Source organism: Protopterus annectens, chromosome 9.part0 (assembly GCF_019279795.1).
Source record: "Protopterus annectens isolate FY-2018-M chromosome 9.part0, PAN1.0, whole genome shotgun sequence".
Classification (NCBI taxonomy): domain Eukaryota; kingdom Metazoa; phylum Chordata; order Ceratodontiformes; family Protopteridae; genus Protopterus; species Protopterus annectens.
This window is the reverse complement of record NC_056743.1, coordinates 630,889,102-630,916,752: the sequence shown is the minus strand read 5'-3', so window position 1 is coordinate 630,916,752 and position 27,651 is coordinate 630,889,102. Positions and strand designations below refer to the sequence as shown.

Genomic DNA, 27,651 nt, shown 5'->3' with positions numbered 1-27,651 from the left:
TGGGGTACAGGAAAAGAGATAGTTTCCCTTGCATCTTCTAGCATTGCATGTAGAAAATGATATAATATTCTAGAAGCTGAGGCCTGCAACAGTTCTACTATATCCCTGTGGGTCCCTGAAAAGTACCTGCAGCTTATAAACATAATGCTACACATACCTCTGTTTCCACTAGGATGGGTTCTCCATGATTTCCTCAGGGCCTCAGGTAAGGGCAGCAGATGTATATTTCCTGTAGTGCTTCCCTGTCCATCCAGTATCACTCTACCGTTTCTGTGTTCTGCAGTTTGTGATAAGTCAAAGGCTAAATACCCTTCCCCTTCTTAGCCAAGGTCTGGCAGCACCACCTTGAATTAAAATCTGTTGCACATAAACGTTAATAATGGCACCAGCAACCCCTAACATTTTTCCCTAAATGTAATCGTGGCTCTATTCCAAAGAGTTTAGGATTTCAGGGGAAAAAGGGTGCGCTGAGTGTACACAGTGACATTATGCATTCCTGAATAGCTTCACCATGTTACATTGATTAATTAGCAAGTAATTTTGTTATTTATGCTTTCATTAGCATATTCTTCCATTTACCCTTGGTTTGAGGCTGTGCACTAAATGTGCAGCTGTTTAATCAATAGAAAATTGTACACCATCTTGTTTGTAGATAGCAGCACTAAGTGTAGATATTCATGAATCTGGAGCTTAATTTAGATTTATCACTGTTTCAGACATTTATACATAAAGAAGCACACCCCAGAAGCAAAGCAATTTGCATAACTCATGTTTCATAAGCTAGAAATAAAAGCAGCTTTGTCTTAATTATACGGAAGATCCTGCTCTGCATATAATCTGAGAAGTTTATATAACTGAACATAGTTTAGGAATTATTATATAAAGCAGAAAAATACCTGCAACTTAATACAAAATTTGCTTTTTTAGAGAAAGATGTAGCCATTCTAATTGAAAATGCCTGCTACTTTTATGTACAGATACTTCAGATAGATAAATAAATAGGATGGAGTACTATCTGCAAATCTAGTGTAAAAAGACTACACTGAAAAGGTTTATAATAAAGTCTTATAAATATTATTTTTATTTATTTAAAGATCCATAAAAATGAGCAGTAAAATAAGAACATTATCAAATGAGTAAATTATAAAACAGAAAAAAAAACTTTTTATAATTTCATAGACAGTAGAATCAATTCTCAAATATTAACTAGCACACTTCACCCATACTTAATCAAAACAACAATAAAAATATAACCCGGGTCATCCAGTTAAGTTCATTCCCAATTTCTAAATGTCCCCAAACCAAATAAATCCCCAGACAAATAACATTTCCTTACCTTATCCCATATGAGAGACTGTACATTTTTCCCTCCTATCCTCTTGTTCTGCCATTATCCACCTATAAACCTGCAGATTTCTAGCTGTGGTCTCCTTCTCCCTCCATTGAACATTCCTTTTCTAACATTTTGCAATAATACTAAATACCCAGCCCCTAAAATAGTATTTGCACTTTCATAAATATTATGCTTTCAAAAGAAATGGGTTTGTTTCAAAAATATTGTGCAATATTTGTCATACATCTATTTCATAGATTTATTACTTCTGAAGTCTTTCCTCCCAAGATAACTTCAACTATATTAATGTGTTAGAGAACTAATAGTTTGTTTAGACAAGGTCAAAGTTATTTTTTTACCATTAAGAAAGAAGTACAAAGCTGTTTCTTAAGTCTGAGAACGAGTAACAACTTCAAATGTAGAAAATAATACGTTGAAATTTGGAATGAAATGCTACATATTAGTTTTCATAATTATTTAATAGTCATATACAAAATTACTGCTACTTCTAATGTCATTACATTAAATAATAAGCAAAGCTATCTTCAATGTTGGCTTTTCAAATGAGAATTCTTGTGACTTCATCCTTTTTTCACCTTAGAAATTATTTATTTTTCCATTTATTATGAGGAATCATCTACAATTATAAGAAACCTCTGCCACAGACTCTACCTAAATGTTGATTTGACAGTAGAAAAAAAAACAATTTTGTGAGAGATCAGAATTTCCTTCTGATTAGCAGTAGAGCTCAGTTATCACTGAGTTTATAGACTGTCCCTAATTTATCTCTTACTTTTAATGTCTCCCTTGTGAAGTTTTCTAGCCAATTGCTGAGGATTGCAGTCACTAAGTAATGCATACATTTGAGTTTCAGACGTCCTGTCATTCAGCAAATGCATGCTAATTCAAAACCTTATTCTAGTAACTTTCTAAGTCAAAAGTACAATATGTCAAATCTATCCCTTATTTGTGACCTTTGTTTCTGGTTGCTTTTTTGGTTTTGCCCATGATTCTTGTTGTAAGAAACTTTGAGCTATACTATTATCTGTTGTGATTTTTCATCCCCTTCAATTCAAAACAGAATTAGCCCAATCATTGTCTTAATCCATTCATTACCTGAGTAAGGGAAGTACTTGACAATGATGAATATTTGTCTATGGTGCAGCAATGAAGGGATCTCTCTCTCTCTCTTTCTCTCTAACTATATACGTGTGTGTGTGTGTGTGTGTGTGTGTGTGTGTGTGTGTGTGTGTGTGTGTGTGTGTGTGTGTGTGTGTGTGTGTGTGTGTGTGTTTTACTCAGTTCAACAGAAAACTTGGGATAGATTATGAACTTTATGGATTCAAGTAAAGAAGAAAATAAAAAAATCCCTTATTTGCTGCATCATCATGTAGCCCATAACTTTGAAGATGTTCTCCTGTTTTTATTTCTTCATCCTCTAACCTATTTTAAAGTTACTTGGGTTGACATGTTAGAACACCAGTTAGAATTCCTGTCCTTTAAATTCTGTTTTTCATTTTTGGCAGAATTATTTCAGTAATGGGAAAAATCTCTTGCTCTAAGGCCAGCATTTATTGCAATCTGTGTGATGAGACATAGGTTCATAGGTAAGTACTAGGCTAGCTGTCCTTGCAGCCATTTTAAGCCTAGCCAATTTCCCTTTTGTTGTTTGAATAATCAATCCAATTTGGTGTGTTAGATGTGCCTTACCCATCCCATGGTCAATAATTATATATTACCTCTAGTGAGAACAACTGGGATCATACCATACATACTTTGAGGGGGGCCCATGCATGGGATGAAGCATTTGAGAGCTGCCTGTCCATTAATAGTAGTACAGGGCGTGGCAGTCATGGGCTAATGTTTCGGTTTCCAATACACAGATCTAAGCTGTGCTTGAATACAGACAGGAATGAGCTTTGTTTTACATGAATGGGGAGTATGTTGCAGAGCAGCAATATCCTCTGTAAGACAGACATTGAGAAAGATTCCATACTGTCTGTTTTTGCATTATTTACAGACCACGCGGTCATCATAAGAAAATTCAAATCTTGGTTTTTGTAGTATCATTCTTTTTGAGTTCGTTTTTTTTCCACTCCAGGTTATTATTGTTAGTTTCTTACTAAACACTAAATCAGTTTCTGGTAACAAAGTTAAACAAGCTTTACAATTTGACAATACACTTTGTACAGGGAATTCATTTTGTTCAATAATAAAGCAGTTTCTGAAAGAAAATGCAAAATTTGAATCCTAAAGAATGAAAATTGCTGTGGATATCTTTCAAGTATTGTTTCTTCAGAGAAGGCATGTCCACAACTCGCACAATATATATTTCAGTTCTGATGGTGTAAGAAGATTGTACCAGAAATTATCGGTAGTAGTCTGTACAGGAAACACATCCAGTCTGTACAGGAAACATATCCAAACACCCAAAAACTCAAATATGAATAAAGCATTCTAAAATCCTAAACTCTTCTGTGTTGCATTCTTTTTCCTTGGATCTTACTTAGCATGTCCAAATCCCTTCTAATGTAATGTCAGCTGCTGTATCCCAGTAACACTTATAATACATTTTCTTTATACATATGCATTTTCAAGATTTGTTAATATTTTGTGCTTGTTTATATTTTGCAGATTATTGCACTGTTTCTATTTGTTCATGTCATACTTTCCAAATTCTCATAAAATAGACTTGCTGAGAGGCTTAGGATGCTGATTATTAGCATTTTTCAGTTATCAGATGTCGAATAAATAATTAGCATTTCTCATTCTCATAAAATACCTCTTTTTCTTCGCCACATTAATAATCCAATTACTACAGCTAGGATAAACACAGGTATGAGTGTCACTCCAGCAATCATGTTACTGTTTAACTTTTCTTTCTCTCCTTCATCTGGGACTGCAGAAAAAAAAGGAAAAAGAAAATAGTATATTAAGTACAAACAATGGGCATTAGGAAGAAAGTGAACCGCAGACAAAAAGTAGACAAAAATACATACGTAATGACCTGCTAAGCAAGTTACAATCAGTAGGTCATTTACTCCTAAACTACCAGCTGTCTAGGCATCGCTGCCTTGACATTTCAGAATGTTACCGATCTCATTCTTTGGCATTACTCACTCTTATTACTCCGCTAAATACATTTCAGAATGTTACTGATCTCATTCTGTGGCATTACTCACTCTTATTACTCCCCTAAATACATTTCAGAATGTTACTGATCTCATTCTTTGGCATTACTCACTCTTATTACTCCGCTAAATACATTTCAGAATGTTACTGATCTCATTCTTTGGCATTACTCACTCCTATTACTCTCCTAAATACATTTTGCCAGTGTTTATACCCAGCAACTACCTGCCCTCCAGCTATCTTGCCATTTTCATTTAGTTAGTCAGTCAGTCAGTTAGTTAGTTAGTTAGTTAGTTAGTTAGTTAGTTAGTTAGTTATACATTTGGTTGCCAAGTGTAGGAGCTGGCCTCCTCACCCTTTTCAGCCATGAAGAGACAAAAAGCAAACAGGCCAAAAACAGCTACAGCATTGTTGCCTCACAGCAAGAGGTTCTCCCGTTCGATTCTCGGCTGGAGTGTGGGGAGTGCCTTCTGTGTGTAGTCTGCATGTCCTCCCCGCGGTTGGGTGGGCGTTTGAAAGACATGCGTAAATGGGTGTGCCTTCATTGAAGGTTGAATGTCGAGCTGGCACCTCAGCGTTCATGAAAATTTACTGCCAATAATTAGCGGACCAGAGTTCTGCTGTGGCGACCCCTAACCAGGAAAAGCCGAAAGACAACAACAACAACAATGGTATAACATATGTTTCTAAACGTTACATTGTGCAACACTGTACAAGACTCAAAGAAAACTGGTGTTAAACAATCATTGATAATCAGTACACTGATGGGAATTTGCATTTGAATAAGACAGAAGCCAATATTTTAAAACTAATGTGATGAAAGCACATTGAATACTATAAAAGATTTTAAAACACTTTACAATATTGCCTTAAAGAAACAGCAGTTGATAGAATTGTCATTAGTCTGTGTGGTGGGCACTATTTTAGGAAAAGTAGTTCCTGGATGAGGGTATAGTGTGAGTGGAATCCACTTTGCCTTTTCAGAAAGTCATAATGGTGTTCTTTTGCTTCAAGAAAAGAAACATGTCATCAGATAAGGTTGCACTATTTTGATTAGCTTAATTTCCCCAGGAATCTGTAAAACCTAACTTAACTGTGCATATTTTAATAACTGCATAATGAAAATTTGAAAACTATTCAGACCTTTGTAACTCAATTGAAAGTACTTGTTCTAGTTAATATTTATAATGTCTGTATTTAATTAATTTCTAATTTTCTTGTGTGTTTTCCTGCGCTTATGCTTTTCTCAGGCTGTGAGATTTGGACTATAAGTAAGGATGTGCACCAAAACCCTGATGCTTTTGAACTGCAATGTTGAAGAAAATGTTTCAGAATTGCATGGACTGCATGCACTACAAGGACATCAAATCAGTTAACACTTAAGGGAAGCGGTCCAGACTGCTCAGCGGAAGTTCTAATAGTAGAACAAAAACTCAAATACTTTGGACAGCTTATACAATGATAGAATTCACTACACAAGCCACTGAAAAACTAAGGTTAGGAAAGACTGAACACAAGAGACAAGCCAAGGCTAAGATGGATAGACAGCATTATTGCAGTAAATCATGTGAATTTGCAAGAAGGTGAAGAATCTCTGGTAGATATATAGGCCGAGCATGCAACATGATCCTTGAGGTCACTAGGAGTCAGACTCAATAACTACACATCAACATTTCTATGTAACCTTTTGAAGCCACTGTGCCTGAAATTCATCCTTCAGGGACTCATCTACTACCTTGGATAACAAGCAAACAGACATAAATGAATAAATAAGTAAAAAGTAATAAATAAATAAATAAATAAATATTCTACTAGACTGTACATGTATTGCAGAGTAATAGTTCACTTGTAATGTATTGCTTTAAAGCCAATTCAGACTAGACATATCGTGCTGTTATATATTAAAATATTTTTTTCTTCTTGCTGAGCTGCTGGTGGTTTAACAGAGTATGGATTACATAATAAACCGTTTAAAACATGCCATGATCCATGATGCAGAGTGATAATGCCATGACTTGAATCCATGTGATGTGAAACTAATTAGTGCCCAAGGCACTAGAGGAGCTTGTGAGGACTAGTGGGAGTGAGTAGCTGAATCCAGCTCACCCATCTTGGGAGGAAGGGAGGTAGGTAATGTAGCCCACTGTAATACCTGAACCTGCTGGAGAGAGAAAAAAGTGTGCAGTTCAGGCACTGTTGGCCAGAGATGTATGTGGGTTCTACCAAGCCTTGTTTCTAATGTAGCCTTGACTGGATTTATCTGTACAGGGGTGCAGGCACTAGTAGTAGTCATGTCATTAAGTCTGCATAGCAGCCACCAAGGGAGAAGTTAGGAGCATAAAAGTAAAAAGAATTCTCTGAATGTTGCCTGAGTAATAGTTTCCCCTCCTTATGATTAACACCTACCTTTTTAAGGGGAGTGAATGTGTGTTGTTGGAAATGAGGAGACGGGCTTGATGGTCATCAGGTGTTGGGCAAACAAAAAAAAAAGTTATGAACCATTTTGCCCCACTGAAAACATCAGACTTTCTGTTCACGATATACCTGTTTTTGTCAATGAGCTTTCTAAAGACTGGAATAATTCCTGGCACTTGAAATAACATGGAAGGAGGTGGAGAAATTAAAAGAAAATATGGGAACGGCGGATACATTGATTGCATTCCCTGTGGAAATCCAGATGTGTGTAATATTTTGAAATACCAGAACATTTTTATTGATAATGTGAATGACAAAAAAAATAAAAATGTGTGTATGGTCACCAAGTACATTAGAAGTGAAACTTCTGTAAGGAAGTGTGAAAAACAAATTTCTTGCTGTAAAAGGTTGAGGTATGCGCAAACCTCTTCACTGCTGCCTGGAGATCGCTTGCTCTCACTCCTGACTGTCTGTCATACACAGTCTTGCTGGATTGCTTTCACTCTCTCAATTTGTCACACATACAGTCTCTTCTGCCTTCATACATGCATTCACTCAAATAAGCTTGCTCTCACTGTCTCTCTCAATGACTTTCCCCCAGTCACACTCTCTCTCTCTCACACACAAATAGAAAGACACTCACACACACCCACACACACCCACACACACACACACACACACACACACACACGCACACACACACACACACACACACACACACACACACACACACACACACACACACACACACACACACACACACCACAGTCCCTGGACCTGTCCCTTCTCTATCTTCCCTCCCATGGTTCTCCCCAACCCATAGTCCTTTAGTGTTATTATGGCATGTATGTAGTAGGCCCTGGTGGTGTCATGTATGCCCCAATCCCCGATCCCCATTATGATGCTGGCACTGGTAATTTACTTTACAGGATCATCCCTTGTGTCCAGTGTATGTGCCCACCCCCTGATCCCCCTTAGGATGCCTGTGACACTACTGCACTTCACTTTATCCCTGGTGCCCCACCACTACCCCCGAACTCCATAGTAATGTTGGTGCTATCATGACACTTAAAGTAAGTCCTGGTGGTTTAGTGCATGCCCTCCACCTCCACAATCCCTGTTGTAAATGGTGCCATCATGGCACTTAAAGTAAGCCTTGGTAGTCTTGTGAATCTTCCCCACCCCCTAATCGCCATAGTAATTTCAGTACCATCACAATACTTAAAGCAATCCCTGGTGTCCTGTGCCTGATCCCCATAGTAATGTCAGTGCTATTACTGCTCTTAAACCATTTTCTGGTGTCTGATGTTTTTTTCCACCCCATTCCTGTTTCCTGTAGTAATTTTAATGCCATTTCAGCACTTTACAGATGTGATCCTGGTGTCTAGTTTATCACCACACCCTTACATTCTCTGATTCCAGTTTTGCTGCCACTCGCACACTCTCTCTTGATTTCTCATACACAGTCTTTTCTGCTTTCATACATGCATTCACTCACAGAAGATTGCTCTCACACTCTCTCTTGATCTCTTACACACACAGTCTCTTCTGCTTTCATACACATATTCACTCATAGAAGATCACTCTCACACTTCCTCTCTCTCAATCTCTCACACACAGTCTCTTGTACTGTCATACCTGCATTCACTCACACAAGATCGCTCTTACTCTCTCTCTCAATCTGCAATCTCCTGTCTCTATGTGTGTGTGTGTGTGTGTGTGTGTGTGTGTGTGTGTGTGTGTGTGTGTGTGTGTGTGTGTGTGTGTGTGTGTGCATGCATGCATGCGTGTGTGTGTGTGTGTGTGTGTGTGTGTGTGTGTGTGTGTGTGTGTGTGTGTGTGTGTCTGAAAAGCTGAAGTAGTAGTACGGAAGTCAAACTCTGCCCTTAAGTGTGGAGTTTGACTTACGTACTTCAATTTCACTTTTCCATTACACTTCAAGCTCTCACAACGTCCCAAGAAGTTTCACGTCAACAGGAAAATAGACACTTCATCAATGTCTGCTTAACCAGAACAATAGTTCAATAAGAAATATACTGAATCCTGATAAATTTAAAAAACTGTGTGAAACTTCTATGATTATAAGAAATCATTTTAGCCCTCCCTATGCCTTGTGAGTTTACTCCTAATAAAACCAGACACATTCAATTTGTAACTATGTGGATGAATTGAGAATGTTAGCCCAAGGTTATTATATTTAAAGATAGTTTTGTATATTGAATAAATGACAATCAAATACAAAGATGACTATCATCAATAGATAAGATAATATTCGTACTGCCTTGAAGTTTGCATCAGCAGCTGAAGCAGCAAACAAAATGTGCACAACTCAAAGAAAAATAACTTTAGTAGTACTTAGCATGGGAAAGGTATATGCATATTATAGATGCTTTGGGAAACAGTACATGGCTTATAAGTATAACGTTAAGCTGGAAAACACTGAGCCTGTGGAAAACTTGACATATAACAAGTGTTCGTAGGAATAAGAAAATAAAAGCATTTTGAGAAAGCATAAAGTTTCTCATGTAAGACATACAGAAAAATGCAGAGCAAGCATTTTATTTACACAGTATGCAGGGTCTGACAATGAACAAGGTATACCCTGTATTCTTAAATGTGAAAGCAGAAGGGAGTCCTGTGAACATTTAATGTTAATACTGATGTCACTATAATGGGTAAAAAAGCACTCAGAATAGCAATTGTCACATTCTGCAACCATCTGAAACCATACTGAAAATCTGTACAGGAATAATTATGCAAAGGAGGGAGGGTCGCTTATGGCTAAGGTGTTTGCCTTACAAACACAAGGTGCAGGGTTTAAGTCTCACAAAGGATAATTGGCTAGGCTTAAATGGCTCACAAGGGCAGTTAGCGTAGTACTAAACTATGAACCTATGAACTATTTCCCTGCTAGACAGGGGTCCAGGGAAGTAAATAGTGTGGGAAGAAATAGCCAGAGAATTGTTATGGCTAGGCTTGTATAGGCCCTAGGGTTGATAGCTTAGTACCAACCTATGAACCCAATATTGAATTTTCTGATAAAAATGTATTGTAACTCAGTAGGCGTAGCATTATCTTTTGGTAAGAGTTAAAAGTAGTAAACAAAGTTTCCAGGGGAGAAGATGGAGAATTAGCATTCATCTAAACCTTTGAGAAATAAAGTATATACATTCTGAAAAGGAGGATTTAGAAGAAATGCTTATTAAATATGAAGCTGTGTTGAAAGGTGAAATGGGCACAATAAAGAGGACCACAACTACTGTTCATCTTCCCGAAGATGCCAAACCTGTGTGTTTCATAGCCACATCAGTTCCTTATTGAATGGATGCAAAGGTAAAAGAGTAAATAAACAGATTGCTGAAAGAAAGAAAAATCATCTTTCCAGTGAAGTACCCAGAATGGGATGCTTCTGTGTTAGAGCTTCTAAATAGGGATGCGCTATCTAGGTCCTGTGAAGACAGATAGTTAACCAGTCACCTTCTCTGAAAAAGCACTTTAAATCTCCAGTGAAAGACCTATTTGTAATACTGATAGGTTGTCAGAAGTTTTAAAAATTAGATATAAGCCACACTTATCAACAAATAGCATTAGATGTTTACATGCAAAAGGTCTGTTCTGAAGTGTCATTTATTTCTTTATTCCAGAAAATTAGAAAGTTTGTAATAAGGTCTGTTGCATGAGAATATATCAGATGAATGTTTCAGAGTTTAGAGCAAATGTTAAGAAAACAGGAGGAAGCAGGTGCACCTTAAATGTATCAAATGCATCTGTAAAAGAGAACTACATAACTTGAGAGGCATAACAGATTTACATGATTTTATCAATTAAAATATGGTGGTAACTCTGACTCCTACATATTGTTTAACCTTTTGAAACATTTTTTTTATGCAAAGCTATATTATGGACATAACATGAAGAACAGGAAATTACAGTTTAATGTCATAATCTCTGCTGTAGTAGTTGACTATATAGCAGTGAAGGATAACGCCCTGATTATGATCAAGATTATCTTTGATTTACTAGCGACCCAGACAGCAGGTAATCCAGTCAGGAGTAGCAGTAGAGTATAAGCAATGCAAACTCATCATTCCTGGGGAAGGGAAGTGGTTCAGTCCACTGCGGTACTGACACCTACAAGAGGGTGGGTCTATAACAGTGGGCAGTACAAGGGTTAGAGATGTCTACTCAAGTCTGAAAGCAGTACTTATTCTTAATCTGCATAAGACTGAAAGCACAGGTGTGGCGGCAGGCTGATATTACAAACTCCATCTCAGTCACACATGTGCCAAGCCAGCAGGACAGGGGTTAAGGACAAAAAATCCTAAATTTGCAAGAATGATAGTCTCTCTGCAGCTGTCTCTCATCTCTGCCACTGGCCATAAGACAAGGAAACAAATACTCCAGCTGGTCAACAAACAGAGGCTTACTGTCAAGCAAGGGCACTGACAAGAAGAATAGAAAAAAAAGGTTTATAAAATTTGTTGATGTGTTTGCTTATTATTCAGCTGATAGAAAGTAGAACCATTTCTATAATGTCTCACCTTTTGACATAAGAATTGTACTTTCATGCAGAATGCCTTTTAGTAATGAGAAAACATTTGGTTTTATGTGGCATAATCTGATCTTTGGTGGAAAAATGTTTCTGCATTTGAAAAAGGATGAGTAACAGTAATTTCTGCAATCCAAAGATTTCATACATATTTATGCAGGAATGTATTTGCCATATTCACAGATTATACAAAATTCATCAAAAGTACAGCAGCTGGCAATGCTGCTGAAAACATATGTGTTCAAGACTGTCTGCAGACCAAGAAATTTCATTTTAATTCTGATGCATTCAGGTTATCCATTCCATAAAAGCAGACATGCCTGGACCACTTGATCAGACATTCATATCAGTTTTGCATGCAATGCACTAATTATCAGCATATACCCCCCAAAAAATCAAATATCAAACTAAGAGATGCACATTTATTATACATTCATGAGTATTTACTAAAAACATGGCCTACAATAGCTGAACCAAGATTAATGTCATATATCAGAAGACTATTCATTAGCAACCAGGAATGCATGTTTATTGTGATGGTTTAGATTCATAGCTCCTGAAGAAGGGCAAACTCAGAGTAGCATATCCAGAATTATTTTTTTTATATATTTTCTTTTTCAATGTTCTTGTAGTGAGACATGGTTAAAAAAATCTGTACTATCTACTTGTCTGATTGATTGATTGATTGATTGATTGGTTGATTGATTGATTGATTGATTTATGCCCTAATCTTGACAAGGTAGGGATATGTGACAATGACAATATACTCGCTTCTGTGTTCCTATTCCAACCCTGCCACCCATCAATGGTCTAACAGAAAATGTTTTTTCTGCTGGAATAGATAGTTCTGGTGGGCTTTACCCACCATTCCTTGGGACCTCTCACTTCTTCATTTCCATTCCATTCTAACACATTTAAACCTATCTATACAAAGAAGCAATTTCAGAGAATCCTGGAAAGAAGCCATTGTTCTTTTCCAAAATATGTTAAAGACAACCCATCCACCATCAGTATCTTCTCCAAATGATCTTCATGTCAGGTGTAGCAAAAATACTAGAATCCACTTTTGACTCAAAGGTTAAAGAGCACAAAAATAGCTTGGACATCTCTCCAAAGGGCATCATAGATTCAAGCATAGCTGCAGCCACCATAAATGTACTCCTCAACTCCATCAGTTTATTTTATAAAAGCATGTGCCTTGGGAATTTATGGAGAACTTGCTAATTGATTTAACCATGGCATTTCATCCTATTTATTATTCATTCTGAAAATACTGAAAAAATGCAATTAACTAGCCAGCAATATTTGTTAGTTACTCTAAGTAAGACTCATTCTCAGAACATATGCCTCATGTCCTATCTCAATTCTTACCTTGTTATACTGCTAAACCACAGAAAATAATAATTGGGCCATGTTATTGTTCTCATTCATAAACTCTCCTATATAAACTCATCCAACTTTTTGTGTGATTTTGTTTGTGGGGGACCTAGAATTGGTCAGATCTGATTTCAGTCCACTAACACTGCATAATGTGGGAGACCTGGGGCTACTCAGTCTTGTTTGAGTACTAATGAGCATTGGTTTGGTTTAGAACTCTATTATCCTTAACAACCAGATTCTGTATAATTGTTGAATCTTAACTACACTAAACCAAACCAATGCCCATTAGCATTCAAGTAAGACTGAATAATATATCCCTCGTTTAAGGATATTTACAAATATCCAACTTTGTTTTTTTTTTAACTTTCTCCCACCCATAACCCCCATGTAGCCTGAAGCCATTCTCACTTGGCTTCCACTAATGACCAGTCCCAACTTTCTCAGTCACTCCTTACTGGGGAGTCCTGGATGCATCCCTCATTAGGAAAGGGACCTTATTGTACACATTCAATTTTGCCCCAAGGAGCAAGAGATATAATGTGAAGTTGCATTTGTGTTACCAGCAGCCTTAATGTATGTAAAGAGCAGGTCTGCATACCTTAGGTCATTAGCTAGTGAAATCATATCATGATGTTTTCACCATACCCCAAGTCCAGAAGGATAAACTGAGAATATCTTGTTATCTAAGGACACACCATCATCAGCATCTCACTTTTCCTCCATCTAACAGGAAAGCTGGCCATCAACCACATCATCTTACCTCTCCCCTAGCCAGAGCTACCAGCTTCTCATGTCTGTTTCAGAACACAAGTCACTAGTAGAACAGATAGAAGCCATGTATATGTGCTAGTGGGCTGCCATTGGCAATCCACATTGTGGTTTTGTTGCATTAGTTTATTTCTCTAAACAAACTGATACCATCTAAAATAAGAATTCCAGACAGCTAAAGGAAAATTGCAATATATACTAACTCCAGGATTTCACTACAGTGGGGAAAAGGGCATATACCTTTTAATTGCCATATAGTACTCTACACAGTGCCATATATACTAAATGCACTTCAGTGAAATGAGATTCAATTAAATGAGTTTTCAGCAAAGTGGTTGGGGTGAAATGAAATTCAGTGAAATGAGATTCAACGAAAAAAAGTATACCCATATATATATATATATATATATATATATATATATATATATATATATATATATATGTGTGTGTGTGTGTGTGTGTGTGTGTGTGTGTGTGTGTGTGTGCACATGCATGTGTGTGTGTGTGTGTGTGTGTGTGTGTGTGTGTGTGTGTGTGTGTGTGTGTGTGTGTATAAAATGTATGTAATTACTGAAACTAGTCGAATGGTAGTTTAGTCGACAGCTTTCCTGACTGCTTAATTTGATTGACAGTGTGACAAAGGGAGATACGGACAGAACAGCAATCTGGAATTTTGTAAATAATGATATGTCATTTTTGAATATCAACATGATCTATATAAGATGCTTGTGTTACAACTGTATTAGAACTGTATGGTCTGTGTATAGCAAACTGGCTTGTAGAGATGTGTATTAAAACGGTATTTTATAAAGTGCTTGTGCTTGAAATGTAACCACAGTGTGCCCTACTGGAATAGAACTGAAATGTATATACACAATTGTAACTGTATACGTGCATATATTTTAACAGTGGAAACTGGAATACAGGAGGTTAACTTCAGAAAAATAGCTGAAATTAAATTACTTTATGGCTACGCAATAAAATATGCTATCTTTCAGTTTTCAATGAACTAGGGACAGATAGTCTGTGCTGAGTTTTCCATATTATCCTTAGGGTGAAATAATTACTAGTCTTGAAATGTAGAGAAATGTAATTGTTTTATGACTTCCAGCATCTGCCAAAGATCTGAGGTCTATGTATTTTCACAGGTATATGTTAAATACTACCAACTCCCAGCGGTGGGGGTTTCACCTGGGATAGAGTCAGATGACAAGAAATAATGTCATTCTGCAAGCTATTCCAGTAGTGATATCTGAGATATTAATTTGAGAACTCTCTTAGAGAAACAGTTTGTTCTGTATTCTGCCTTGGACCTGATAAGAACCATTTATCACAACATCTGTCTTGCTCTAATTAAGTAAGTTACCTTGGGTATAGTAATTCTCTTAGATTCAGACAGGAATATAGTAAAGCTTAGTTTAGATATATTTCTTTATTTATCTGAGACTGTCCTGCAATGTTGTTTTAAATATTTCCTGTGGTTTTGAACTCTGATATCACTGTGAATATATATTTAGTATTGTCTTAGTCTTTTATTATTTATTATTAAATATATTTAAACCTTTCATTGTGGCTGATCTGTGTAGTGTAGAGATAATTAATTTTTGAGAGCACTTGCATATTTATTTGGTGACACTGTTTGGGTAACTCCTGATACCCTTGCTCTTAGTCAGACTATCATTTGTATCTCCCAGTGTACATCCCCCACTGTTGCCAGTGGTGAGGATTGAGACTCCTTGATTGATGGTCCAGTGTTCTGGCATCATAAACAGGCAAGCTGTTGATTTTACTGTGAGATTGCCATGATACCGGGGTTTTGAAATACGCTCTTTCTCCAGTTTTGTACAATGGTATACTCAAATAACAGGGGGTTAGAAGGAACTTACCTCCTGCAAAAAGCTTTGTTTTTTTTCTGCATGCTCCAAGGTTTTGTCTCAGAGCATGCTCGGAGCATTGCCAGTATTTTATGTGTGTGTGTGTGTGTGTGTGTGTGTGTGTGTGTGTGTGTGTGTGTGTGTGTGTGTGTGTGTGTGTGTGTCAATATACATATCTATATAGATACAGAATATAGAAATATACGTATAGATATAGACATATATAGTTATATCAATATAAAAACTTCTTCAACTATTGTATAGTGGATGAAATAAAACTTGCAGACACTAAACAGTTCATTAAGCTTTCGCTCTTATTAGATGAAACAGCTTCCTCAGAATAAGTAATATAACAACAATTACAGTATATATACTGAATTTATCACATGTGGGTACATTAACCAATGAAAATGATCAAAACATATGTACAGTAACCATAGATTCAATAATGAGACATTCAAATAGAACCAATGGAATTCCAAGAAGTGTGTTAGTAGCATGAATATGTATATGTATACAAACAAGAATATTAATATTAATATATATAACAAAAGTAAAGCAGTACTAAGAATTCCATTTTAGAGCACATTTTATGTTAACACAATCATTTAACTCTGGAAATACTTCAGAATTAAGCAATAACTGCTATTTAAGTTCCCTGACTTCTAAAAATAACTCCCAGTCACCAAAAAAACATTCTATTTGTTCAAGAACAATAAAATGAAACTTCTTGAAAGAATTGCAGGAAATGCTATTTTTCGCTAGGGCATTATTCATATTCTTAGTTCTAATTGTCATATTTAAGTATTTCCAGGGTTAAATGATTGTGTTAACATAAAATGTGCTCTAAAATGGACGCACATGTGATAAATTCAGTATATATACTGTAATTGTTGTTATATTACTTATTCTGAGGAAGCTCTTTCATCTAATAAGAGCGAAAGCTTAATGAACTGTTTAGTGTCTGCAAGTTTTATTTCATCCACTATACAATAGTTAATGAAGTTTTTATATTGATATTATTTAATCTTCTGTAATACGGTTCTCTTTGTATATATAGATATATCTATGTCTGTATATATCTACACACACACAAATAATATATATATATATATATATATATATATGTGTGTGTGTGTGTGTGTATATATATATATATATATATATATATATATATATATATATATATATATATATATATATATATATATATATGGGATCCCATTCAGAATTCGAAGCTTAAAACTTCAAATATCATATGATCAAAGATCATACGTTTGAAGCTTTAAAACTTCAAAATCCTGAACAGAGATCAGCATACAGAGCAGACTGGGAGATTTCCCTTTTTCCTTGCTGTAGTGCGATCTCAGAGTTGGTATATTTAAGTTGCTGGGGAGTGTGGGGGTGCAGTGGGGCTTGCCCCGTGCATACACATGTCTGTCATGTTTCAGGGGGGTCACAATTTCAAGATTCCAGGATCTCGAGATTCTGAACTCGAGATTTTAAAACTCAAGATTTTGGTATTTTGAAATTGTGAATGTAACCTATATATATATATATATATATATATATATATATATATATATATATATAAAATACCTCTCAATTGTCCAGATTTTTGCAGAATGTCCGAATTTTGCCTCATATTTTTGGTCTTTTCCTCATAAATGTTCTACAATTGTTAAGCATCTGGCTGGGTTTGTTTGTTCTGATTTTTGGTTCCCATCCTCCCTCCCTATTGGTATTCTGTTTTTATACTTGGTGGCTTTGCATTTTCCCTCCCCTACTGTAAATCTGATCAGGGACACTCCTCCCAATCTAGTGTCATTACCTCATTCTACCTATTCCAGGGAGAACATTTGAGAAGGTCACCCCAGTAAGCTTCTGCTCCTCCTTTCTCCTTTCCACTTTACATAAAAAATATATATATATATATATTTTCTAAGCTTGTTTCCTGCCTTTCCTGTAAGTCGTCTAGTCCAGGTACAGATTTTTTGTATCCAGGACTGTTTGTAAGCTTCTGAGCCCCCAAGCCTTTCTGTGTTGGAGGGAAGCCTTCTAGCTTAATTTTGTTTCTTAGAACTAGCTAGGTTTCTAGTTTCAGCACTCAGATCTGTTTTTTTGAGCTCAGCACTTGTTCAGAACTCATTGTAAGCACTAAATAAGCTACAAATTACTACAGCACTCAACTTTCCTCACTTGTCTACAGGAAAACAGTTTTTAGTACTTAACATAACACATGCACTCAGGTCACTCCACAACAAGTACAAATATGACTCTGTCATTGTCCATGTTGGTGTGAATTACCTGAGATGTACCTCCCTGGACTACATGAAAAGAGACATGGAGGAGCTTTCTGATCTTGTAGCCCAGGCAGGTATGACCCTAGCCCTGAGTAGCATCCTGCCATCACCCAGAATGGTACCACAGTACAAGGACAAAATGACTGACTTCAACACTTGGCTAAGCTTCTGGTGTCATTCTAAGGGGATCCAGTATCTGTCTGCCTGGGATGACATAATCGACAAACCACAATGCTTTTCCAGAGATGGCCTGCACCTGTTGCCTTTGGGATTCCGGATACTGGCTAAGGCTCTTGCCACCCCTATAGTGCCTTTTTAAGGCAAGATTCAAATGACAAATTCACCACCGTAACAGGTACAAGCAAGCAAAATCTGAGGGTAATGCTACTTAATGCTAGAGGTCTAAACCTCAAAATGCACTCACTCGAGGCACTCCTTAAAATGGAGAACATCGACATCTGTGCAGTGACAGAGACCTGGTTCAAGGCTCCAGAGAGCACCCCTGCATTACCAGGCTATAATTCATGCCACACCTTTCGGCCACCTAACCTGGACCGAAGCACTAAAGGTGGAGGAGTGTCCATATTCATTAAGGATATCCACATCTCCAGGCTAGTTGCTCAGCATAATGCATCCGAGATTATCCAAGTGCATCTAACTCTGGGAAAGACCAATTTGCAAATTGTAGCTTGCTACAGATCGTCCACCATGTCCCAGGATTCCCAGTCCTCATTTCTTGATACACTGGAAAATATTAGGGTACAACCTAACACCCTAATAATGGGTGATTTCAACTACCCCACCATTAACTGGGAAAACTACTCATGTACCAACTCTTGTGCTCAACCTTTTCTGGAATTCATAAATTCCAACGCCTTTGATCAACTTACCCACACCCCCACCAGGGGCAGCAATATTCTAGACCTGGTCATTACCAACATGGGCAACTGGTGTTCCACACCAGAGGTCAAATCCTCGTTGGTCAGATCCAACCACAAGCAAATCACCCTAGACATCCACATCCCACCCCAACCCCCCATTAGGGAAACTACCGTAAAACATTTCTCCAAAACTAACTTCACACTTCTTAAGATAGAAGTGGCAAACTTCACGACACCCATGCTGACAGACAATAGAGGTCCGATTGCTGAATCCTGTACAATTGCACTTTATAAGCACTACACGAGTGCATGGATCATGCAATCCCTAACAGAACCAAGATGCTATCCTCCAAAAAAGGAAGCCAATCTGGTGGTCCCCTTCTATAAACAAACTCTACAACAGAAGAAAGAAACTGTTGCAAAAAAGAGTAAAATCCCATGATTGGAGGAACTCCATGGTTAGCCTCAGTAAGAAGCTGAGATCCCTCATAAAATCCTCCAAAGCTAGTTACAAAAACAAAATTGCCACTGATTCTAAAGACAACCCACAAAGCATTCTATAGCTATGTCAAGAATCTCAATGGCAACACTCAAATCTGCTCTGAGTTACAGCACAATGGCACTAAATATACAGAACCAACTGCTATTGCCAACATCCTGGCAGATAGGTTCAGTGCTAACTTTACCTCTCTCTCATCCCCTAAAGGGCCCATCTCTATACCACAAGAATGCAAAGTTCCTGTAATCACGGCTGCACAGGTAAAAAACACACTCTCCACAGCCAAGAACACACCATCCATGGGACCTGACAACATTTCAGGCTGCATTCTGCATGAACTACAGAATGAACTGGCACCCCACCTAAGTACCATGTTCAATCATAGCCTCACCTCAGGCTTTGTGCCCACTGAATGGCACACAGCAATGGTTATCCCACTCCACAAAGGGGGAGCCACCATAGACCACAGGAACTACTGCCTCATTACCTGATGAGCCTGGTCTGCAAGGCTATGGAGCATATCATCATGGAACTTATAAACAATGACATTGGTAATCTCCAAACTATGGACCCTACTCAGTTTGGGTTTGTAAAAGGCAGATCATGTCTCCTAAACCTGATAGACTTCTTTGAAGCAGTCACCAAAGCTGTAGATGAGGGTAAGGTGGTTCACACAGCCTATCTAGATCTTGCCAAAGCTTTCAACACCGTCCCCCACTCTGGAATTATAGACAAATTCACTAAACTAGGTATAAATCACTATGTCACAAGATGGGTTGCCAACTGGCTCACTGACAGAACCCACACTGTGAAAGTAGCAGATTCTAAATCCAACTTCAGACCAGTGATAAGTGGAGTACCACAGGGTTCAGTCCTAGGTCCTCTCCTGTTTCGTATCTACATCTCTGAAGTACAGGCTAACACAGAAGGTCTTTGGCTAACAAAGTTTGCAGATGACTGCAAACTAGGAGCCATAATCAAAACTCCTAACGATGTGGACATCCAACAAAAGGGCCTCACTGAGACAGACGCCCAGTGTCAAAGCCATGGCCTCAAGCTCAATGCCAAAAAGTGCATTGTCATCCCTTTTGGTAAAAACCCTGTACCCATGAACTACCACATAGGCAGTAGTCTACTTAACACTGAAAGTGTGATAAGAGACCTTGGGACACAGGTGGACACTAGTCTCTCCTTTGATAATCACATTGTCACAGTAGTCAGGAAATCCTTCTACATGGCACACCTCATCACAAAAGGTTTCACATCCAGGAAAAAAGGTCATTGTTCCCCTCTACTCATCACTCATTAGACCCATTATAGAGTACAATACCCCTTTTGGTATGTACCTCACAAGACATCTACAATAACGGGAAAGACCACAGAAATACCTCACAAAGAGTATTACCAGCCTCAAACAGATGCCCTACACAGACCATCTCAAAAAAACTCCAGCTTTACTCTGTCACATATCACCTAATCAGAAGTGATCTCTGCCTAATATACAAAGCTATGTCAAACCCAGAGCTGTTTGACATGCTCCATGTAAAGAAATCCCAATCCCTCCGAGCTACATGCTCTAGGGACCTAAACCTTGTCACCACAATAAACAGAACATGCTGGAGGGATAGATTCCTGTCCCAGAGACTTCCCATAGTCTGGAACAAACTACCTATCTATTTCAAACAAAGCTCCTCATTAGCACTCTTCAAGAAAAATCTTGATGATTAGATGGGAGATAGGAAATTCACCCCAGGGATCACTTCTGTGGCTCTGCTTGACAGGGGCACAGGAAAATAATTTTCTTGGGTGGCAAAAGCCAGGGTACCTTTTGGCTAGGCTTATATAGTCCCTAGGGCCAATAGCCTAGTATCTACCTATGAACCTATAAAATTTTGGCTTTTTGGCATATCATTGGCAAGTCATTAAGGATTGAAATCAGAAAATAATGACATACGTTTGAGTTTCAGACTTCATGCACTTTAGAAAATTTTTGCTAATGCAAAACCTTTTACTCTATCAACTTTTTAATTTTGTAAGTGCAATATTTAAAAATTGTCCCTATTTTTGGGTCTTTGCCCCCTCCCCCGCATTATTTATGACTTTGTCCATATTTCTTGCTCTAAGAATTTGAGAGGTACGTGTGGATGTGTGTATGTATACACAGACTGTGTAAATATATATATATATATCTATATATATGTATCTCTCTCTCTCTCTCTCTCTCTGGTGTGTGTATGTATATATGTATATACATGGATATAAAACGTTTACACACCCCTGTTAAAATGTATGCTGTAATTAAATCAAAAGGTGCCTCAACAAAGTATTAGTTTAAGGGTGTGCACACGTATGCAACCAGCTTATTGTACATTTTTTATTTTTTATATTTTCCCCTAACAGATTTGTTTGGTTTTCAATTGAATTGTACAGGTTATAGATCACATTAAAGGTGGGAAAAGTTTTGAAATGATTTATTGTGTTTTCATTTTTTTATATAACAAAAATCTGGCATTTTAACAGGGGTGTGTAAACTTTTTATATGCACTGTATATTTATATATATAATGTGCAAATACATATATCTATATCTGTATCTATCTACCTATCTATCTATCTATCTATCTATCTATCTATCTATCTATCTATCTATCTATCATGAAATGTGCAACACGAAAGACCTATGCACAAATGAGAGAAAAATGAGCACTTGGACAAAAACAAATCACAAAGCATTGAATACTTCTGTCGAGCTATTAGTAAACTCCAACTATGAAAGCTGGCTCCATCATCATCTGATTAGTGATACTGTTATGGAGTGCCTGCGAAGTGAAGGATTTGGTGTAGAAGGTCTAATACAGGTTACATCACAGCATGATGGAGTGAGTCGCCAAATACAGGAGAAGCAGGAAGATGGGAAAGAAAAAGAGATTTAATATGGTATAATATTTATGCAAAGGAGAAAGTAAAACTAACCAATGCAAAAAGAGTAGCACCAAAGATATTTGAAGAAAAATACAGGGAAAGGAATCATGACATGGAAAACTTTACAAAAACTAAGAAAACAAAGAGGAAAAGTAGAAAAAGAGATTAGTAATGGAGACGTTAAAGAAATAGAAATTGAGGTTATGGAGTACCTGCAAATTGAAGGATTCAGTGTAGAAAAATGAATGCAGAAAGCACCTCAACAGGATAGAGCAATGGATATCCAAATTAAGGGGAAACTAGCTGAACAGGAAGCAATCGTTCAGGTACCATATCAAGATATTTTGGAGCCTTCCACAGGAAACCAGTATAAACATTCACTTGAAGCTAGACAGCAAGGAAAGGAACAGGAAACTGTGGAAACTCTGATGCAGTTAATGCTGAGGTGTGATAGGCCAGTGAGTTCCCATATGGCAGAACAACAGATGGCACAAGATGGAATTGAAGAGAACGTGCCACAGGAAGATGCTATAGAACTTTCTATAGAATGCCCGCAGGAAACAGAAGAGGGATGTGCCCTCAGTTTGGATGAAAATGAGCTAAGAGAAGAGTTGCTTGATTTAATATACATGGGTAGATATATTAAGATCAATGAGAGAAACAGACTGCAGAAGGTCAATAAAACCCAAAAAGTCAGAAGTTTGATAAAACAAATGAATGCAGTAATTAGGACTGTCCATAGAGATCCATGTGCTATAACAAAAGTAAACAGGATATATTACTTTGCTGCTAAATTAATACCTGATAAAGTTCTACCACAAGAACATAGGGTAGTGAGGGAAAGGAAGGGGAGAAATTGAATACCATCATAGAAGTATCAGATAGAGAAAACTATAAAGCAATTAAAACAAGAAGTGTCACTCTTAGAAGGCTATAGAAGAGGAAATAGATCAACAAAATATTAAGAAAGATACATGTGATAAAAGCAATGCACAGTATTAGAACAAACCAGGATCTATCACACACTATCACAAATAAGCAAAAAATGTCAGCATAAGTGGAAATACTTGGAAGATACACAGAAAAATATAAAGGAAAAGTACAAAATAAGCAATTTATTGATGACCCAAAAAAGTTTTATAAAGAACTGGTAAATAAGGTAAAAGGAATTGGAAGACTGCCAAAAAAGAGGAAGTAGATACATTTTGAAGAAATATCTATGAAGATCTAGTGGAGCATAACAATGGATAGAAAAAGTAAAGTAAGGAATAAGAAGTTTAAAGGTACAGGATATGAAATGGGATGAAGTAACAGCCAGAGAAAAAAGTTAAGAAAAGCCTTTAATTGGAAAAATCCAGGCCCAGATGCAGTACGTAACTTTTGGCTAAAAGTATTAACATCTTTGCATGAGGATTTAGCCATGAGTAAGAACTATTTATATGTGCACCCTGAGCAGACACCAACCTGGCTAACAACAGACAAAACACTTAAGAGTGAACCTGCAAGTAGCTACCCTAAAAATTATAGACCAATAATTTGCCATCCGACGACGTAAAAGTATACACTGGAATTGATACTAACAGGGTTTATAGTCATTTAGAAGAAAACTCAATTATGGCAGTAGAGCAAAAGGGCAATAAAATAAAGTCATATGGAACAAAGGATCATTTGTTGTTAAATAAAGTCATACTGGAGAACTGTAAAAAGGGGAAGAATCTAAGTATGGCATGGATTGACTATAAAAAAGCATTTGAAGCATTTGAATAAATGGCTTACTACATTGCTAATCTCTGCTATCTATACTCAATTGTATTCTTAACATGTATGATGTTATGTTTTCTTATATGTTACCATTTTGTCTCCTTTGAACTGTATTGGTATTTAGAGCTGTTCTCCCGGGGCCTCCACTGAAAATGGGCCTGTGTCCAGTCGGACTTTCCCGGTAAACAAATGTAAAATAAAAATAAAAATTGTATCCCACATTCATGGATGATAGAGTGCTTAATAATGTATAAGATACACCCTACACTGATTGACTACATTACAGTGACCATGAAACAGTGGCAGAAAATTTTGCAATTAAGCCATGACAAAGGATAGATTATTATCCCAGGGATAAAAATTCAAAAGGGGATAGTCCAGGGTGACTCTTTGTCACCTTTGTTATTCTGCCTTGCCATTAACCCATTAAGTTGTTTACTTAACAGCTTAGGCCATGGCTACAATCTGGCTCCTAAAAAAACAACAAAGTGTAAAGACTTCTCATCTTCTCTTTGTCGATGATTTAAAACTGTATACCTCATCAGATGATGAACTGAAAGCACAGCTGCAGGTTGTTAAAACTTTTTCACTGGTTCATAGGTGTGTACTAGGCTAATGGTCCTGGAGCATTTACAAGCATAGCCCATAGCATTACCCTGGCATTGTGCCACCCGATCTTAGTTCCAAGTGCATCTGTCGAGTAGAGCCACTGGAGTGATCCTCAGGGTTAACTTTCGATTTCCCACCCACTTATCAAGATTTCTCTAGAAGAGGACCAGTGAGGTGTTGTGTTTGACATGTATAGGAAGTCTGTTCCATAGCATGGGCAGTCTCTGGGTTATGAACCTGTCCCTCCAGCACATTCTGTTGATTGTGGTAATGAGGGTGAGGTCTCTGGAGCATGTGGTGCAGAGGGATTGGGATTTCTTTAGATGTAGCATTTCTAACGGAGCTGGGTCAGACATGGCTTTGTAAGTCAAGCAGAAATCGCCTCTAAATAGGCGATATGAGACAGGGAATACTTGGGGTTTTTTTTAGTCTGTCCATATAGGAGAAGTGTTTAAGGCCTAGGATCCTCTTTGTGAGGTACTTTTGTGGCCTCTCCAGTTGTTGCAGGTGTCTAGTTAGGTACATGCCAAATGAGGCATTGTACTCAATGACTGGCCTAATGAGGGAAGAGTAAAGGGACACAATGACCTCTTTCATCCTGGATGCAAAACCCTTAGTAATGAGATGTGCCACAAAGAAGGGCTTTCTGACCACAGCAGCAATGTGGTGGTCAAAAGAGAAGTTGTTGTCAGCCTGTTTCCCCAGATCTCTTATAATGCCTTCTGTGCTCAGTGGACTACCATCAATGTCATAATTCATGGAAAATGTTTTTTTCCCAAAGGGGATGACAACACACTTTTTGGCACTGAGCTTAAGGCCATGGTTCTGACATCAGTCGTTGGTCTCAGTGAGGCCTTTCTTTAGGATGTCAACATCACTTGGGGAGTTAATAATGGCTCCCAACTTGCAATTATCTATGGATTTTGTCAGCCAGAGTCTCTTCATGTTGGACTGGACTTCTGAGAAGTAGATACCAAACAGGAGAGGACCCAGGACCAATCCCTGTGGGACTCCACTCATGACTGGTCAGCAGTCTGACTTGGAGTCAGCTACTTTCACACTGTGGGTTTCATCTGTGAGCCAGTTTGCAACCCACCTAGTGATATAGGGGTTGATGTCTAGCTTAGTGAGTTTTTGTATGATTCCTGAGTGGGGAATGGTATCAAAGGCCTTGGCCAGATCAAGGTAGGCTGTATGAACCACCATGCCTTCATCCACAGCTCTGGTGACTGACTCAAAGAAGTCAACCAAGTTGAGCAGGCATGATCTACCCTTCACAAAACCAAACTGTGTGGGATCTAGAGATTGGGGATTCCATATATCCTTGCTTTTCTACTTTCACCAACAGATGGAGCTGTTTAATTGTATATACTTGACACACTTTCATTTACATATAATTCAATTCTTTATTATTTTATTGATTTTTGTGATTCATAAAATCAGGTCCTGACAGTGAATATTTTTTATTTATTTTATTTATTTAACATTTGTTGACCGGGAATGTCCGACTAGGTTCCACAGAGCCTGTTTTCAGCGGAGGCCCGGGGAGAAATGCTCCAGATGCATGTCTTTGGAATGAGACTGTCAACCCACTTAGGTCCTTAAACCTGAATTATCTTCTGTTTCTCCTTTCTCCATATCCATTTTACTAAAAAAAAAAAACTTTGCTTGAATCTCCTTGTGTTCTGACTGAGTGAATATTTAGTTTTTAGAATAATATTCTCAGTTTTTTTAAATACGTACATACATGGTATATTTTTAGCATTCAACAAAATATTTCAAACACATCACAATTTAAACAAGGTTTTAATTGTTTTTGTATTTTCATTGGATGTCAACATTTTAAACTTCTATTTAAACAGTCAATTTTGATTGTGGTATTCATCTGATGAAGTGATACGACGAAAACGTTAGGATATTTTATACTACATTAATGTTCTTTGGTTTGCATTGTGATTTATCAGTGTTGGTTCGTGGATTTGCGGAATAAACAATCATCTTGGACTGGCTATCTGGCTTGTACCTTTTTTTGGATTAAGCTTACAAACAGTCCTGGATACAGCAAATCTGTATCTGGACTAGACTAGTTACAGGAAAGTCAGGCAACAAGCTTTTTTTTTTTTTACAGAAAAGCAGCTAAAACAGCACTAACAATTCAAGTGAATTGCAAACTAGTAAATCCAATAACCACGGAAGCAGTTCACCAGCGATGACCAACACACTTTATTGCAAGCACAGAAAACAAATCACTGCAAAACGTAAACGCTGTTAACATCCACAAATGCGTTTTCGTCTCCACAAACATGTAAGACTTCTTCAGACTAACAAATGTAATTTAAAATCACCTAATATACTCACATGTGGTCTGTGCCGACCAATAAAATTCATTGAAGTTCATGATTAACATTAAAAACATCTGTTTACAAGGCTCATTTGAAGTTACCATTTACAACTATTAAAACACATTTCGGTATTTAATTGCAAACTAGCACACTTGAGTGTGTAGCAATTTTAAAGCAAATGCAGTTTAAATAAATGCAATTTATTCAAACTGCATTCTGAACTGAATTCACTTATTGTTTTATTCAACTCTGAACAGTTAAACAGTGCCAAAAAATATACTTATCAGCTAAGAACCACACTCAGTCAGAACACAAGGAGATTCAAGCAAAGTTTTTTTTTTTTAGTAAAATGGATATGGAGAAAGGAGAAACAGAAGATAATTCAGGTTTAAGGACCTAAGTGGGTTGACAGTCTCAAATATACTCTCTGCATTGGGTAGAATGAGCTAATGACACTAGACTGGGATAGAGCTGGGATAGAGCTGAACAGATGGGACTGGTAGGAGTGTCTGAAATCAAAATATGATCTCACTATACTCGGTTGAATGAGCAAATGAGATGGACCCAGGAGGAGTGCTCAAGCACAAATTTACAGGAGGGGTGGGCAATTCCAAAGCCACCAAAATTAATACCACAACAAGAACATAGAGGGAGGGTGGGAAATCAACTGCAGTGAGACAGAGAGACCACAATATTCAGTGAAACAAATAAATAAATAGAAAAATAAAATGCAGATGATGTAAGAATGACATTTGGTCTTGATAAGTGTGCAAAAGCAACCTTTAAAGCAGGAAAACGGCAGCACCAGGAAAACATTAGTTTGGAACAAGAATGTGATATAAAAGAACTTGAGCAAGAGGGAGTGTATACATATTTGGGAATTG

General features: G+C 37.4%; 1 protein-coding gene across 1 annotated transcript in view; it reads right to left on the bottom strand.

The window, feature by feature from the left end:
* The window catches only part of LOC122811388 (major histocompatibility complex class I-related gene protein-like), a 242,786-nt gene that overhangs the window by 5,366 nt on the left and 209,769 nt on the right, over window positions 1-27,651 (bottom strand). The window contains exon 5 of the mRNA XM_044083200.1: window positions 4,116-4,232. Within this exon, the coding sequence (XP_043939135.1) occupies window positions 4,116-4,232 (117 nt within the window). The remainder of the gene's footprint in view (window positions 1-4,115; window positions 4,233-27,651) is intronic.